The sequence below is a fragment of the Dermacentor variabilis genome, chromosome 4 (genome assembly GCF_050947875.1).
Source record: "Dermacentor variabilis isolate Ectoservices chromosome 4, ASM5094787v1, whole genome shotgun sequence".
Taxonomy (NCBI): domain Eukaryota; kingdom Metazoa; phylum Arthropoda; class Arachnida; order Ixodida; family Ixodidae; genus Dermacentor; species Dermacentor variabilis.
The window spans coordinates 99,568,683-99,586,467 of NC_134571.1; the positions used below are offsets into that span (position 1 = coordinate 99,568,683).

General features: G+C 47.4%; 1 protein-coding gene across 1 annotated transcript in view; it reads right to left on the minus strand.

The window, feature by feature from the left end:
• Positions 1–757: 757 nt before the first annotated feature.
• Positions 758–17,785, minus strand: part of LOC142579572 (uncharacterized) — a 146,274-nt gene continuing 129,246 nt past the window's right edge. The window contains exon 5 of the mRNA XM_075689925.1: positions 758–1,131. Within this exon, the coding sequence (XP_075546040.1) occupies positions 1,115–1,131 (17 nt within the window). The 3' untranslated portion in view covers positions 758–1,114. The remainder of the gene's footprint in view (positions 1,132–17,785) is intronic.

The window sequence follows — 17,785 nt, forward strand, 5'->3', positions numbered from 1 at the left end:
GGGCAACGTCTTATGCGTCACTGAACGAGCAAGGAATTCATGTTCGATGCCGAAGCTCTGTAATTTGTGGGGAAACGTATGTCTCACTGTGTTCCCCCAGTGGAGTGCCCCATTTCCCCTGTTCTGCTACATTCCTTTAGTGGGTCTCCCAGAGGCGGTTCATTGTAGCTGATCGAAACTACAACTGTCAGTATATGCGGACATCTGTATGTTCGTCTCAGGGCACGAACACAAGCGTCTATCAAGGGCAAACAACGGAGCAAAATTTTTTTTCATGCCATCCGTCTACACTTGCTTATACATGGCCCCGCTCAAGAAATTTTCTCTTTTATGCTTGTTCTTGGGCTAAGGCAAAAGCTTGCAGCTGATCTGGGAGCTTATCCAGTCCGACGTGTTTCCAGTGTTCGCTTCCTTGGTGTCACTCTGCACGGAAGACTCTAACGACGAGAATCCGCAAAATAGGTGTACTTTTTGTAAATGCCACTATCATTCATTTCCGTCCCCGCCGCAACATTCTTGTGTTATGAAGAGACCACCGCACAGAAGCCGCCCTACTATCCAGAGTAAAGACTGGATAGGCTTACCTGTTCTACCACAGTTTGTTTTAATGCTTCATTCTTGCGACTCACTCACTCACTCACTCACTCACTCACTCACTCACTCACTCACTCACTCACTCACTCACTCACTCACTCACTCACTCACTCACTCACTCACTTCACTTCACTTCACTTCACTTCACTTCACTTCACTTCACTTCACTTCCCTTCACTTCACTCTATTTCGCTTCCCATGGTGCCGCCACATGCAACTGTCAACTGCTAGCACCGGCGCGTCCATTTGAATTACAATCAATACGGCTAATATTCTCGCCAACAAGCATCATGGTCGGCTGATTTGTTACATGTGTCGACAAACTTCGAAATTATGGAGTTGGCCATTTGCATAGCATGGGCTTAGAACAGGGAACTGATGACGCCAAAAGAACTTTTCTTTCTTCTTTCTCGCTTCAAAGGAGGAGGAACGCCTGAAGCTCCGTGATGGGCCTCGTCGATAGATTGCACTGGACGCGTCAATCATGCGGCCGGAAGCGATGACAACGGCCGGTTCCTCTTCACCGTTCCTGCGTTGCTGCAGGGGAAGAGGGAGGGGGCGTTAACCTCTCTCGAAGTGTGTATGGGTGCACGCACGTAGCCACGCTTACCACACTCCGTTGATGGATGAACACCAGCACGACCCGTGGCCGCGTTTATGAGCGCTTATAAGCACGGCTTGTCGGTGGCATGGTGTGGCGTGCATAGCCTAACAGATGAGAAAGTTGCGCCACCGTATCAACAAGTTATGTTTCCTTCATTATTTTCCCCCCGTTCGGGGATATTGACCCGGCACTGCACTCACGCTCTAGATTTTTTTTTTCACGCTAGAACCTCTTGATGACGCAGCTTTCGGGGCCCAACGCCAGCCATAACGTATCGACCCTGCCGCCGTTGTTGCGGTTTGTAAGGCCTCATTCACGTTGCTGCTTCTTTCCTTTCGCGATTTTTTTCCTACTGAGTAGTGCTACCCATTGCCCGCGTGGCATCCTATTGCCTCATGTATTGTAAAGGCTGCTTAAAGAAGCATCTGGGGCTCTTTTCTGACTGCACACCGATATCGATGAGATCGGTTAGGAATCTTGATCGATTACCACGTGTTATTACTAACACCCTCTGCGGTAGTGCTGTTTCCTTTCGAGACGAGTGCGTTCTTATACGCACCTCGTCGTACTCAAGGGAACCTCGAGGATTTTTTGCCTTCTTACTAACACCACGCAGACATTTTTAGTCACCTTATCTTTCTCAAAGTAATTCATAAAATTTCTTGAAATATGGACAAGGAATACGCAATACAGATCAAAATTTAACACATGACTTACGGATCAAATTTACCGAACTACCGATACTTTTTATGCCCTGAGAAAAAAGTAACGCGTATGACTTACGACACTTTGGATAACAACAGAAATGCGCACAGCAGCACTGATATCATATGTCCAGTGACCGTTATCAGAAAAAGCAGCGTTATAGTTATTATCAATCAATAACATGGTCCAATATGTTCGACTAATTGATTAATGAGGTTTCTGGCCCTTGTTTGAGTGTTACTGCTGAAACCGGGAATAAATGTTTCTGTACATTCATCTTATTCTCATCTTGTCAGCTGGTTTGCGCACGTTCTCCCTTGAGCAAGAGTATGCCGACTAGGAATTTCGCAATTAAAGTCAATATTTTTCACACTTATCAGTGTAACGTGAAATGCAGGACAGAAGTCATCCAAACTCAACATTACTGACTTTCTACTGCAGTCATCAGTGTAAGTTTGTGCATCAGAATTACGAACAAATTGGGCTATTTCGGCGAGCGTGTGGTCCGTATATTGTTGTTTACGGGCGCACATCGTAAGCACAATGTATGACACGTACACGAATACAATCAGTATGCTTACTTCATTATAAACGATCAACTCTAGGAGTGTCACACTACAATAGAGAGCAGCACAGCAGCAAGAAACAACCACGTCCTCTAGTGATCTAGGAGAAGAACGCGCGCGCACTGTTTGTGGTCATAAAGTAAGTCGCCGCACTGCAAAGCCGAGCCAGTACCAGCACTCGGAACGGCCGGGCCATAAACGCCGCGGCATTCCTCCTCGGCCTCCCTCGCCGCCTCTGTCCGGCCGCCACGGTGAAGAACGGCTGCTGCAGCGTCCTCTTTCTTGCACGCGCGCTACCTCGTCTCGTGCCACGAGAGGACCGTTCGCGGGGCCGTTGCTAGCACTGCGCGAAGTGCTCGGAAGACGTATGGTGGCCATCCAGACACGCGACCGGCCAGCGGCCGCTGACCGAAAACGGTGGCGGCACTTTGTCGTGCACCTTGCCTGCGCGAATGTCTCCCGGCCGCCCTTCTTGTACGACGCCACCGAGAAAATTCAGCAGCAACTCGCACTAAACTTTTCCTTAAATGCACGCGTGCGTGTCAGAGTGAGTAAGCGAGTGACTGAGCGAGTGAGTGCGGTGTGTGTGTGTGTGTGTGTGTGTGTGTGTGTGTGTGTGTGTGTGTGTGTGTGTGTGTGTGTGTGTGCGTGTGCGTGTGCGTGCGTGCGTGCGTGCGTGCGTGTGTGGCACACATCGGGGACATGATCTTGTTTACTAAATACTGTATGTTTGTATCTAATCATAATAATAGAGAATATGATTTATTAATTAATTAAGACTAATTATCTAATTAAGCAGTGAATGCAAAAAATTATTTGAACATCTCCAAGCGACGGCAAACAACATTACCTGGGTTCTGTCCACCTACGTAGCACTGGCATATTTTTTAAAATTATGGCTCAAGAGAGAGAGAAAGACAAAGGAAAGACAGCGAGGTTGATCAGAGATTATCTCCGGTTGGCTACGCTGTACTGGGGGAGGATCAAATGGATGCGATAGGTGAGAGAGAGAAAAGGATAAAGAAATTTTTAAAAAATAATGAGAAAAAAAACCTACACACACACACACTCTCGCGCGCGCGTACACACGGTACACACAAACTGCTTCTGTGGGCGCTGTCAAGCAGGCCGCAAAGGCTTTCCTAGTGTTACGCAATGTCACCGTACAGTCCTACGTCACACAGCGTACAGTCACAATTTGTCAGAATGCCCTGTGTCTTTTAAGTACCGCAGCAGCGCCTTCATAGCGGATCGCGCTGATCTTCACGTAGGCCGATTTCCAAGGATGTTGTTTTCTGCCATTGGGCGCTTGTCCAGTTTGTCTAGGGTCGCTGAGAGGGCTGCTCTTTGCGGGTTGAAACGAGGGCACTCACAAAGAAGGTGCGCGATTGTTTCATTCAGGTATGGATCGAGGTACGTGAAGCATCTTGTATATTGCATTCGAGCTGGTATTCGGCCCTCTGGTTCAGTGGTTATAACCTCCTGTTGTTTAGCACCAGAACGCGGAATTGCTCCCCCCCGCGACTGCCACGTTACGATGTGTCTTAACGCGAAACCGCTCGTGCGCTGCAATTAGGTGCACGTTGATTAACCACGGCGGTCAAAATTAATCCGCATCGCCGCAAGTGCGATGTACCTAATAGCCAGTAATGATTTGCGACATTTAGGCGCACCTATTGACGCTAATTTTTCTCCTAATATTTTGCTGTGCGCATCGTGGCCAGCAAAATAGACACGCTGATGTTGCACCGGAGGCACGCCTACATACGTTCCGTGTCATTTGTCACCTGTGGGCAATCCACAGAGAACTCGTCAAAATGTGCGTCTTGCGTGGCTACCGGCGCCAGTAACATGGAGCATTTTGCTTGCTTACTTGCTGGCTTGCTTCTACGTGCCTTCTACATGCCACCCGTGCTCCGTTTACGGGAATTCTACATAAACGTAACATGCTCCTTTAAATCTGGCTTCCTTACAATAATAGCCTTATTGAGGTGAAGCTCACTTGCGTATTTTTTCTGCAGTCAGTTATTCGTATGTGATCGTGTAGGCGAGAATTTCACTATACTATGACAATGACAAAAGTCGTTGCTCGTAAATATTTAATTGCCTCACATCAGCTGACCTATACTCACTCGCTTCTGTGATAGGCACTGAAGCAATTTCAATATCGAAACATTGGGCATCTTTAGGCACAAGACCTACCCTTTTCCCCAATAGGTCATGAGTCATCTGTTCCATAAACATCAGTTGAATCAAAATCTCGCGATATAGTTTTGAGCGTGTGCAGCATTCCGAATACCTGTAATGACTGCAACGTTCAGCTGGGAAGGCCACTGAGTTATGGGCTTTTTCAAAAAATCGCAGACCAAGAGACCGTATCTAAAGCAGCATGGAGGCGAGTCCAAAGGCTGTGAGGAGGCGAATGCAGGTCACGCTAAAGCAATGCGGATAGTGTCCAAGGAGAGCTAAAAGCTGCGTGATAATGCGAGGCGCATATCTATGTTGTACCGCAGGAGTGCAAATAAGGCACAACGGCTCTATCACCCCTCCATCCGTTATACCTGCCAACATGTGAATATAATGTTAAGCTTGCAATTCGAAGTTAATGTTAAAATTGCTTGCCGAAAACGGACTGGTCAATGCCACGGCGACGCCAAAAGACATTGAGCCTAGTTGACTGACTCTACTATGTAACGTTTTTAGTGATTATGCCCGCATAGCTAGTTGAGAGGAAACTGAGCTCAACTTCAAAGCGTTACGTTTTGGTAATGCATAGCCTAGATAAAAGGCAGCAGCACTGGCTTGCTGTATGGCCTTTGCATAACAGCACGGACACCATACCACAGAACTTACATTGTAACACACTCACACAATAAGGGAAATAGTGAAAAAGAACAATATATCTATACGAATGTGACCCCTGTCTACCACCACATATCTACAAATAACGCAGGTAATGTAAACAATTTCTTCCAGCCATAGTCACTTTCGCAATCAGTACTCAAAAGACTGAGTGAAATCGAAAGCACACAGAGCGCAGTGTCTCTCGTCTCCTGCCGGCCGAACAAAATACGCTGCTAGCCGTGTTCGAGGCTTTGTCGCGGCACACCAGAAAGCTGTCTCTTCGTTCTCGAGCCATTTCTTTTTTCTTTGTCCCCTTTTTTGCAGAATACATCTACTTTCGCGTGTCTCTTATGCTTCAGCGGTACTGCACTTTTGTCTTCCTTCTACTACCCGCAAGGTATCTGTGTAGTCGTCTGAAGTGTCTTTCTATTTATACGCTTACGTCTATTGGGGTCTCCGCGAGCGAGAACAGAGTGAAAACAAGCGAGAAGTAGCGAGTTCATGGGTGTAGGGGTAGCATCAAAAAGAAAGAAAAAGAAAGAAGGAAGGAAAAAAGGTTTCGATTCGGAGCTAAGCTTCAGAGACAGAGATTCTAGACACACTTGTAAGAAAGGCAAGGGCTGGGGATCTCTTTCGCAAGAAAACACTTTCATGCCGGATCTTTGTTGCCTAGATGTCAGATTCTTTTTATTGTTGCTATTATTAATATTATTATTCCACGTCTTCCCTGCACCGCTCAGGATCTCCGGAAACGGAATCCTGTTGTCAACGTAATCTAGTTCTAGTCTGATGGAAAAAGAGAAGAAAGAAAGAGGAAGAGAGAAGTGATAAAATTTTGAACCTGAAAAGGACTCCGTAAATTCTTAACCTCAAAAAAAAAAGAAAACATACAGAAGGAGGAGGAGAAGCCGGTGCGTTGCAAGGAACAAACAACAAAATACCCACAAAGCAGCTTTCGTCCGATGTACAGAACCCGTGCAAAAAGAAGAGCCGCTTTAACACATCAGAGACGGCGGCGACGCCGAGGAACAATGCGGACTTGGAGGAACAAAAATAAAAAAAAAAGATCAGGCACGCCAGGAAAGCGAGAGAGGGGTTGGGTGGAGGGAGGCAGTGGAGGGAACGCCGTGGAATTGAGCCAGCGAAGAGCAAACGGACACACAAAGCGCTGGCTCTTGTTTCCGACGCTCCGTGCCCCACTTTTTCTTTTTTTTTTTCTTCTCTTCATTCATCTTCGCTTTGCGGCATCTCTCTATCGCTTGACGCTGGCACGAGTGGACTCTATCTGGGCGCCTTTGTCTTCAACCGGGACCATCTGTCCCTTGATCCATTATTTTTCTCTCCTTCTACCTTTCCGGGGAGTGGGCTCCTGAAAGATTCTCGTAGCGCTGCTGTTGATGCCGGTGGTGCTGTTTACTGCTCACCCTCGCGGTGTCAACGTCTTGCGGCGGCTCTCTCCTCGGAAAGAGCATCTTCACTCGCGAGCTCCTCGAGAAGCGCTCTCTTGTTGAGAGGAAGCAGCTCGTCCTTTCTTATCTGCGACGATGGCCGGGGTTCCGCGCGTTCCCGCGCGCGACGACGACTTCGACGCTGGCGGCAAACGCAAGGCTCCCGATTCTGTGCGCTCGAAGTTATCGTGCGACTGGTACGTCGAAAATCCACGCTCCGGTGGTTGCAAGTGTGATTACACGGACGTGTCTTACGCGTTTTCCCTATGTAGCTGTAAAAAAAAATTGCGTGTTCTGATGTTTTGTGTTATTAAGCGCAATCACATTAGAATGATACGGTAGCACTGCCATTAGTAGTGACCATTACTGTGCGAGCAGACGAAGGCCTAATAAACAGAGGCAGGCTAGTTAGTGAGCCATAATATTGATGAAGCAGTGCACTTGAAATAGACCCATTCACGCACGCATGGGAAATGACATACACAGGGGCTGGACTGTATCTACCACGAAGACGAAGACAGTTTGTGACCAAAAACGCTCATATTTTCGACGAGGCTGCACTTGACAGCGTTTGCGACGTCTGGAGAGTTGACTTTAGTGCAGAGAAAAAAGCACACCGTTTTAGCTATGTGCTGTGACAGTTTCGTTTCCGCACATGGCATTCATGAAGCCGCAGCCGTATCACATGTCCTACGCATCATCTGAACTGAAATAGTGCTTGTAATTGCCATTACTTCTACTTTGCTTAAACCGTGACGTCATTGCCATTTAGGTAGGGTTTAGAAACTGCGTGACCCAGCCTAACACAAGCATCCTCTGCGCCATGTGCTCCGGGTGCGCTTGCCACTCAATCGGTTGATCGTCCTACTCGGTTTAAACAGGCCCTGTAATTCCTCCGGATAAGCGCAAGGCATCGTTTATTAATTATTTTAGGGCGCAGCTCTCAGGCGCCCGTTGCTGCAGCGAAAGATGATAGAGCGAACGCAGAACGCAGGGGGTGATGCAAGACGGTCATAGTGAAGAGAGCGCGAGGAGGAATGCGGAAGAGAAAAGCATGGCGAAACTGTGAAAAAAAAACGTAGTACCACGCAAGACGAGCCCTGCGGTGATGGTGACTACGGTATGGAGCCAGGGTAGGGCGCGTCAGACATATTGAAACAAAGCACTGCATGAGCGGAGGTCTGTCTGCGGCGGCTGCTGTGAATCACGCCCACGCGTCACCCACGCGCTGCCTGTCGCAATCTCCCAATTCGCAAGACAGTTGCACCTCACTTCGCTCTGTTTGTAACGTGCCACGTGAGACAGATTGTCGGTGCCAGCCAATAAATCGCGAAATGAAACCATGTATAGAGCTTCGCTCAAATTTCGCATTAGGGAGCATCGAACTCGTCGGTGAATTTTTTTCTTTAATTTCAACACTCCTGCAGGCCACATGGGTTTAAACAAGAGGAATAATTTTAAATAAATGTGGTATTGAGGCAATTGCTCTTGAGAAGAAGGTGTCGTGTAACGCCAGTCAAATACAGAAACAGATGGCACACACGAATCACTCAGTACTTAACAGAGCTTTAAGCTTTGTGATGGGGACATTTTTATCGCTGTTTCTCGATACTTGTGCAAGTTGCGGGCGCGCTACTAAATCTGCCACCTACCAGCCGATCAAGATGCTCGCAAGCTACGCTTTCCTAAGCGAAACCGAATCGCAATCTGAAATCAATAACCTACTAATTGTAAAGACAGGGAGAAGGGGGGATAAAGGAAAACAGAGAAAAGCTACAAATGGATAAAATTATTTTGTTGGGAAGTTAGCGAAACGAGTGCCCTATTTTTTTTTTCTTTTTCCTCGTACATGTCATCGCTGCATCGCTTGGCGTAACAGACAAAAACAACGATAATGAGATTCGAGGCAGCGAATGCGCCTTACCTTTTTTCTGTCCATAACACATTATGTGGTGTTTTCGACTGGTTTAAAAGCTGTCTTTGCGTGCGTAGCCTGATAAAAATAATTGGCTTAGCTGGCTTCTCGATAAGCGACTAAACTAGAAGGTTATACGTTTAATTATTTTTTTATTTTTTTATTTTTAATTTTTTTGCAGGATGGGAAATATGCGTTTCTCTGTTGATGAGATGCTGCGCTGAAAGCGTATAGGTGGTTTTGGGTCCATTCGTGGTTCCCCCCTTGGCAAAAAGAGTCATGGCGCTTGTTGCAAAAGAGAGCGTAAGCGAGAAGAAAACTCACGGCTATTGTCTTTCACAAACACACAATGGCTAACGTAAGAACAATTATGGAAGGCGTGTCATAAGTATCAAATTAAGCCGCTCTTTATTGTCGTTAATTAGTAAAGAGAGAGAGAGAGCAAGAAGAGGAAAGGCAGGGAGGTCAACCAGACGAGCGTCCCGTTTGCTTCGCTTCTTGTAGGCTTCGCTTCTGAAAAGTGGCTCGCAGGGGCAAGCATTGCAGTGCGCAGGCAAGTGCGGCCATTCATCTTTAATTAACTTTTGTTCATAGCCCACTTGCCTGCGCACTGCAATACCTGCCCCTGTGAATCACTCTTCAAGGTGATAAAGATTCTGGGGAGAAGCCAGGACCAAACTGCACGCGAACTGATTAAGGCATATCACATAGAAGAGAAAGGTCGAGAGTGTGTTAGTGATACTTCCGTTAGGTTGTTTCAGTCGCAGATGGATTTTTTCTTATAATTGGTTGCCCCGCTAAGCTGATGAGTGTTCTTGTTGCTGCATTCTGCGCATGTTCTATTTGTCTATATATTACCACGGGTTGCCGTGAATAAACCAGTTGAAAGTTACCGCCCGTGCCGTTTTTGTGTTCTCTTCCACTGTCGCCGTCTTTATTTGCGGTCAGTGTGATATGCAGTAAACACCAACTAGGCCAAATTGAAGTTCTTCTGCAACTATATGTGCACGCTTATATATCCGAGTGGAACGACACTAAGGGTGTCTGCGTGCCGATGTGGGTGGACGATATTTCTTGCTTTCATCGCAGTCTGTCCGTTCTGTCATCGAAGGGGAGACACGCTGTCTCCTCTTTATTTAATTGGCAAACGCATAGAGCTACTGGACGCGTAAGAATCCGAACCGCATATCTTGAGGTACATACCTTACCGAAAATGTGACATCGGCAGGGACCGGGAGCACGTAATGAAAGCAGAACATATCTTGATAGGTAGAGTAACTGCAACTTTAAGATAAAAAATATGTAGAAAGGAAGTGAATGTCCCCACCAATACATTATCGGCACACGTGGTGATACATAATACGCGGGCTAATAGAGTCAAAGTACCTCCGCCAGATTACGGGTCAGTAACCGGGCATGAACGAAAAAACAATGCCGCTGAGACTGGTGTGGTTTATTTAGTTACTCGATAAGTGCGTATCGGGCCACATTATTGGTCCTCAGTCTACGGTAAACATGCAACCCAGTCTAAGGCACAGCGTGCCCTTGCTGCGACCTGATCAATTTACGCCGGCACTGAAGACTAGCACTTCGTTGGCGGTTTGAACAAACACTGTGCAATCCCAGCGTTATATAATACCGTGTGACAGTACGAAGACATGTTTGACATGTTTGCCAATATTCCGGACGCTTGTTGCAGATTGAGTGTTTTCAAAGGGTCAATGAACATTGGGCTTATGAATGCCCACTTACGCGAAGCAACGAAACAACTTGCTATTGTACACTGGAATGATAAAAGAATTCCCGCCAAACGGCTGTTTCTAATGATGGCAAAATATTTCATTTTCGCCTAGTTAGCTGTCACTCCTAAAAATATCACGTAATTATGAAGTGATGGAAATGTTGAACGCACGTAAAGAATCTCGATTTTCTTTCTTCTTTTTCGAACAACGTTTTCTATTTCCTTGCAGTGCTGGTCATGTTTCTCCACACTTCACATAAGATATCTCACCAGACAAAACACTAAAGAAGCGAGTAAGTTATCTTCTACCGTAACCCAGTGCATAAAAGTAACAAGCCACCGTCCGCGGTGCCGAAGTCAATTTTAGTCGAAACTGTATACATCAAAGTTGTAGCCATCGCTCCCATACTTGAGTATGTTGTTCAGGCGCAGGTCTACAAAAGAAAGACATTCTTTGTGGACCACAAAACTTCAGAAAGTTCGAAAACTGGTGGGAGAGGTGGTTACTTAATGTAACGGCGTTGTCCCCGCGCCCCGCGCAATTCCCTCCCTCTCATGCTAGTTTCTAGAACTAGCGTTTTCTTCAGTCAATCTCACGCACAATCTATGCAAGCAACGCCGCCAGTTCTCTGCGCTTGATATGATTGTTTTACTTGTTTTTTTATATATTTTTTTCTGACACGAAACGTGTACTCAATGCACAATTACTCGCGCAATAAAGGAAGTTTTGTAGTTTCTGTCCGTCACTGTTCGTCTCTCGTTTACATCACGTGCGCAAGGCCCTCGCCCGCTATCTGAGTTTTCATTACGAACCATAAGAACTATGACCACTTAGGGAGAGAGAGAGAGAGAGAGAGCAAGGACAGGAAAGGCAGGCAGGTCAACCAGATGAGCACCCGGTTTGCTACCCTACACTGGTGGATGGGGGAAAGGGGAATAGAAAGAAGGAAAAGAGAGAGAGTAAGTATTGAGTGCATGTGGGAGGGAGCACAAGGACACTATAAAGGTCGCTTAAGCCGTTGCACTTCAAATATTGCACAATTGTCACTAGCACGAATCGCTTTTCGTGCCAGTGACAAGTGTGGTGACGGTCCGAGTGTCTTTGACTAGGAGTAAGATCTTGAGTCCAGTCGATGTAAAGTTGCCCGCAGAGAGAGGCGTTGTACATCGCAGCGAGGGCAAGGTACACAATAAGTGCTCGATGGTTTCATCGCACCCACAGGAGTCGCACACCGGGCTTTCGGCCCTTCCCACATGATAGGAGTAGGCGCTCGTGAACGCCAATCCCAACTGCAAGCGCCACAGCGAGGTTGTTTCGCTGCAAGAAAGGCTAGATGGTAGTTGTAGCCGTAGCGTAGGGTCCAGTTTATGCAATCGGCAATTGAAGGCACTTGAACTCCAGAGATCTTATTACTTTTGCGTGCATAATCGACATAAAGAATAAGGGAGGAAAGGACACGGTGAAGGCTAAGTCTCGTTAGGTCGGGCCCTCACGCTGTGCAGGCAAGTTTTACACGACAAGTGGATCGCCTGTTTCCGGCTGGATTTTCCCGCACGCTCATTACCTCTACCACCGAATCGCTCCTGCAGAAACTGAACAACGGAAAGCGAACGAAATGGTCAGAGCTAGCGCACAGAACGCAAAGGCCTGAAGTTGTGCCGTATTTGCACCGGGTATCCCGCAGCATAACTTCAGATGGTTGCTAGCAGACATGTGGTGTCTGTCTTGTTCTGCACGCCTCGCAAGCTCGCCCGGTTATGCCCACACATACTATCTGGTAGTAGCACGAAGCGTGATTGCTCGAAAAAACACGCCAGGACGTACGTAAAATGTGCTACCGGAGTAGTGTACAGAGTAAAGCCGTCTTCGGGGGGGGGGGGAGGGGGGGGGCGACAAGAGCTACGTACGTCGGCCAGACCGGGCGCTGCGTCAGTCAACGGGCCCGGGAACACGACACGTCTTTAAAGATTAAAGGCGTAAAAGATTTGCCTGCCTACTGCCAAACACATCAGTGTGAGCCACGGCTAGATCAGATAAAAATTTTAGGCAGAAGTGAGGATGTAGCTGCAAGTGAATTATTAGAAGCCTTTCACATTAGGAAACTTGGGCGTCATGTATCAGCGACAGTTAAGTTACCCTCTTTTCCTCAGAGAGTCGTTTTGCTGAAAGGATGATGCGGGTGCTGTAATGCGCGTTTGAAGACATTTATGGTATGTTTTCAATATACCTGTGTGCACAAAAAAAAATAAAGAACAGTCGGAAGTTAGCCCTCAGCTTATCCCTTCCTCCCCTTATATTTATGTCGATTTGCGCTATGTGACCATGGTTCTTGTGGTCCGTAATACAGCATGGACCGGCTAGCCCAGCAGCGAGTACTGCTATCTCAGTCTTTCTTTTCATTTTACCCACTTTCTCTTTTTCTTTCCCTTCCATTTCGGCACTCTTTTACTTTGCCCAGCGTGCCACGCTCTTTGATTGCGTCCGATTGTCTTCCCGGCGCGTTATTAAGTGTCAGCTTCCCGGCGCGTCCGAGCTCGCTGGGGAAATCCTTCTGGCGGCGTGTGCCAATAGCTCCATCTCCATCTATGTACTCTCCTCCTCCCCTCCGCTACCTCTTCCTCCTCCGTCGATACGGGGCGGACGCCATGCTGTGCTGCACTCTGTCTCACAGATGCCGTGCAGCGCAACCGAGGCTATACAATAAGTGTTGAAGCCCAGATTACGTGCTAAATTCACCAAATGACGCAGGTAGGAGGTTTTTTTTTTCCTCCGCTTAAGTTGGTGATTCGCTCATTTAATCCAATTAGGTTACGCGTTCTATCAACACAAACATAAATGTGAATGTGACGAAGGCCATGCGTCAGCTGGCGCTTGCATTTCCACGATCAAGGGTGTTTGTTGACGTTGACGTCATTCAGACTCTGTTACGGAGCATCGTGGTGACAGCACGGTTACGTAAAAGCCGGCTTCAAGGAGCTTGCGCACCACACTGTCAATCATCCACATGTACGATGGATTCAGCTTTTTTTTTTTTCTTCATTCAGTGTTCGTGATAACGGTAGTTGTTGTAACGTATATCTTTACCTAAGTGTTCCACTATCATGCCTGCTGACTGCGATGCTGTAGTAAGCATCGCAGTTCACAAGTGTCTAATAGCGATGACACCAGGTTTAAGCGAAGGGCATCAGCCACTTAGTTAGGGTTGAGAGAAACGAGTGTTGAAAGGTTTGAGAGAAACGAGTGTTGTACGGTGGCTTAGGGACGTGTCACTACCATCATATGCACCAGATTCTTTTGCGTTATTATCGCGAGCGCTTCTCGTTTCGGTTCGCGAAGCCAAATCGCCGTGATAAAAGACGTGTGCGCGGGTAACAAGGTGACGGTTCGGACTATTTGTGACGATGTTTTGACGGTACACCCAACTGGGCAGCAAACTTCCACCTACAAAAACGGTAGAAATCATGTGGTGGCCACACGAATGAGGTCAAAACGTGGTCTACACGCGCCGAATCGTCCCGCATGCTTTCTGTTCTTCAGTGCTGGTCGCTTCGCCGATTGCATGACGCAGCACAGAGCCTCTGCTGTGCTGCATAGGGTCGGTGAACGCGAAGTACAGTCGGCAACCGGCGTCCTTCTCCACTGTCCTCCCCTTGGGAGAAGAAGACGACCTCGACGGCCGGTCATATCCCTTATCTCCGCTTTTGTCGCGTCGCACCGCTCTTACGCGCGCCCAATGAGAAAGGCCGCGAGAAATTGTCGCTGACGATCAGGCGCTCGACGCTCCCTCCCCGTCGCCGACCCGGTGGCGCCCCGACGGTGACTTCGCACAACGGCCTGCCTGAGAAGAATGTGCACTAGCAAAGAGTGCGCGGCGAGAAAGAAAGAAAGAGAGAGAGGGCGAGAGAGAGAGATGGGTCGGAAAGGAGAGAGAGAAAACGAAGAAGGCCGGATATATTGCGAGCGGGGATCTGTCCAGCCTAATCAAGAAATACGTATCCCCGCACAACGCGCCTGCCTGCTCGTAGTTAATATTTTTTTTTTGTTCGCGCAGAATATCTGCCTTTCCATCGCTCGCACTGAATTTCGCTTCTTTATATTTTTCTTTTCTGTAGCTAAGCCTTCGGTTAATTGAGTTCGAAACGATCGATCTCGGAAACAATAAAGCCTGGAGTACCGGCCCGATTGAAGCAATGCTCTGCTGCTCTCTCTCTCTCTTGGGATATAGCGAAAGAAGTTGGACTGTTTTTAACGATTTGAGCGCTACAAAAACATGCGAGAAGAAATTAATGTGGCTCACGCTCGAATGTGTTCCTGATACTTACTCTTTTGTAATCATGAAAGAATGCAAACTCTTAAAGAAGCTCGCAGTGCGACGTCATGGAGATCACATGGACATTATATTACATAACGAACGTCTCCAATATACGTGCTAGTGGTATTCACCAATTTCTCGGATGTAAAAAAGAAAGAAACAAACCCTCCCTGCTTCTCGAAATAGGGTTACGATGCCGGCAACCATTTAATAAAGAGTATTTTGTCTATTTATTAGCGTGTAGTCGATCTCTGCCAAGATATCTCCTTTGGCGTGACAAGCCATCACTTCTTTAAGTTATGCCACTGCCATGTATTTCTGCACTCGTGCGGCAGTAAACGCGTTAAGGGCGTAAAAAGCGTGTAGCGTGGCGTTCTAACTTGAAATCGAATTGCGTACTGTGGCCCAATTCACTGCGTCCTTAAGAAAAACAAAAACTAAACTGCTGTATGCCTGAACATCGCTAACACAGTGGTATTGCGAGTAGTTCTTCTCGCGGTAGCTTTATTAGCCTTCCAAGCGTAATAACTTTTATAAGAACGCAGTGTAATAAACTTTGAGGTTGATGCTGTATAATAATATCTTTAATGGCGGAGCGTACGAAGGCTGCCTGCATTCAATGGCAAAATACCGTCTGAGAACAGCAATATTTGAGGAAAGTTTCATAAATATGAGAGGTGTTCTTAGAAAACTCATCACGAAGTCTACTCGTTCGAGCTACAAAGGAGGGAGATAGAAAGAGAAAGGGAGAGAGAATGATGTGCATGTTGAAGAGATAAAAGTTATGAACGTTATTTTTTTAACCTAAAGACACATAATAAGGGAACATATATTGCAACCCCAAAGAGTACAGGCGGGAAGAAATGAAACAAAAGGGAAAGTGCAAAACTCTGAAATGCTCCGTGAACGAGTACGCGCGCTTGTTAAGTGTTTGTGGCTGCCTGATAGTCCCACTTCGAAAGTTTTTTACAGCGAAGCTGTTAAGGACAAGTTCCCCTAGGATCGCGTCCGTGTGCAGACACAAAATCCCGAAGATAGTGCGATGCCGTGCCGACCCGCGGCGAACGTGAACCAGGCGTTAAGCACTCTGCATACGTGGCCCGATCACGAAGATAGTGCAATGCCGGGCCGACCCGCGGCGAAGGTGCAGTTCGCCATTAAGGGGCCCACATACACAGCTTCGCTGCTTACGCTTCACAGAGTGGAAGGGTGCTGAGTTTTTCTTTCTCTCTGTATTTTTTCCCCGCTGAACTGAATTTTTTTCTCTTCAATCACTGCTTCTTTAGGCGAAAAGCTCATTACCTTTTCAGCTCCTAATTAAGCATTCTGTGCCTTCATTTTTTTTATTTCGATGAAATCCACCTGAAGTGGCCTAAATTTTTCTTCTTTTTATCATTACTTGCTGCTGCGCGATTTGGTATCCCTATTTTTCTTTTCTTCCTTGGGAAATAAGGAGGAAAAGGAGCCAAGATGGGGAGGAGAGGAGAAGTATAGGTCACAGAAAGAATGTCTGTGCTTGATTATGTCGCTATCCAACTACGAATGAAGCAAAGGGAAAAGGCGGCCCTGCGGTAGTGCATCGCCATCTGTCGGAAGGGACGGGAAGCGAGATGCGAACGGATGTCGACGACTCCGATCATCCGCCTCTGGTGGTTGAAAAGGAGGCACGCGGTGAAAGTGTTAAGTTTCCTTCGCGCGCGTATACAAGACGGGCCATTTCGAATCCAAAAGAGCTTCTCGGTCCAACGAAGCCTTCAGACGCAATAGCGTTACTCCTCGCAGAGCGTCAGGTCAACCCCGCCCGCTTTTGATACGATTGCTCATCTCAGGATGAACGTTATGTTTTCTTGCGCGAGAATCGCAAACGAAAGCTCTCCGCCTCGCTCGGCGCTTAGACATCGAAAGGAATGGGGGGAGAAGCCAGAGTGCGGAACAGGTCCCGCGAGGAGGGAAAGAACTCGGTGGAAGAAGGAGAGAGGGCGGTGCCTTAACGCAGGGAAGAGTCAGGTGCCGGCGCTGGGAAGGAGCGCAACAGCGTGCCGGCGCCTGATTAATGGCCCTTCGCGACCAGCGGCCCGGCCGAAGGCTGCTGGTCTACACGCATCGCTTCGTGTGACTGACGACCCCCGCCTTCGAAGAAACGCGGCTGCTCCCGCGCTACCCTCGGCTTGTGTCGCTGCTTTTCCGGGACAACATTGGAACACGGGCACGAGGTACGCATGTGGCACGTAGGAAAGAGTGATGTGCTCAGAAATTGTTTGTTTTGCAGGTGGAGCTTCGGTCGAACGCTTCGTGAGAAAGAAAGAAAGAAAGAAAGAAAGAAAGAAAGAAAGAAAGGAAGAGAGAAAGAAAGAGGAAGCTTTAGCGCTGGCGTACCACAACAGCAGGCAGATATTTAGTCACGTCCTCCTTGCTCAAGGCTGCAAATATTTGTTACTTTTGTGTCTGGTTGGAGTTGCGAAGTAAAGCGTGGAGTAGTTTGCGAGGCGATTACTTTTTTCATAGCTGAACTGTCTTCATGAGTCCGAGACCGAGCTTTTCAGATAATAGAGAGAAGGAGCGTCAAGGCAGCTTTTCTCTCAATCTCTCTGAAGAAAGCATTTTACCGCCATTCCAGGTGATATCATTTGCGTGAAGTCATCGCCATACCAGTCGACACAAATCGTGCACCATTTCAAGCCGTACGAACTACACAATGCTTTATCACTGTTAAATTAATCAAAAACACGACCAGCAGCGTTCAGAGACCCTCAAATATATAGAACTCCTCTTGCTCGTATTTCTCTCTCTCTCTCTCTCTCTCTCACCTCTCCCACTCTCTTTTTTCTCTTTTATCTCCTTACCCCATCCTCCACGGAGAGTAGCCAACCGGAACTACCTGTGGTTAGCTTACCCGCCTTCCTATGCATTATTTCTCTATCTCTATCTCTGTATTTACTGTACAAGTGCTTCATCGGTAGGCGCTCTTCGAGCCCGGCAGAATAGAACGCAAACATTAAATACGCACGTGCACTCTAGCCGACCCTCGTGAGGATAGCTGCAGCTCCTTCAGCTG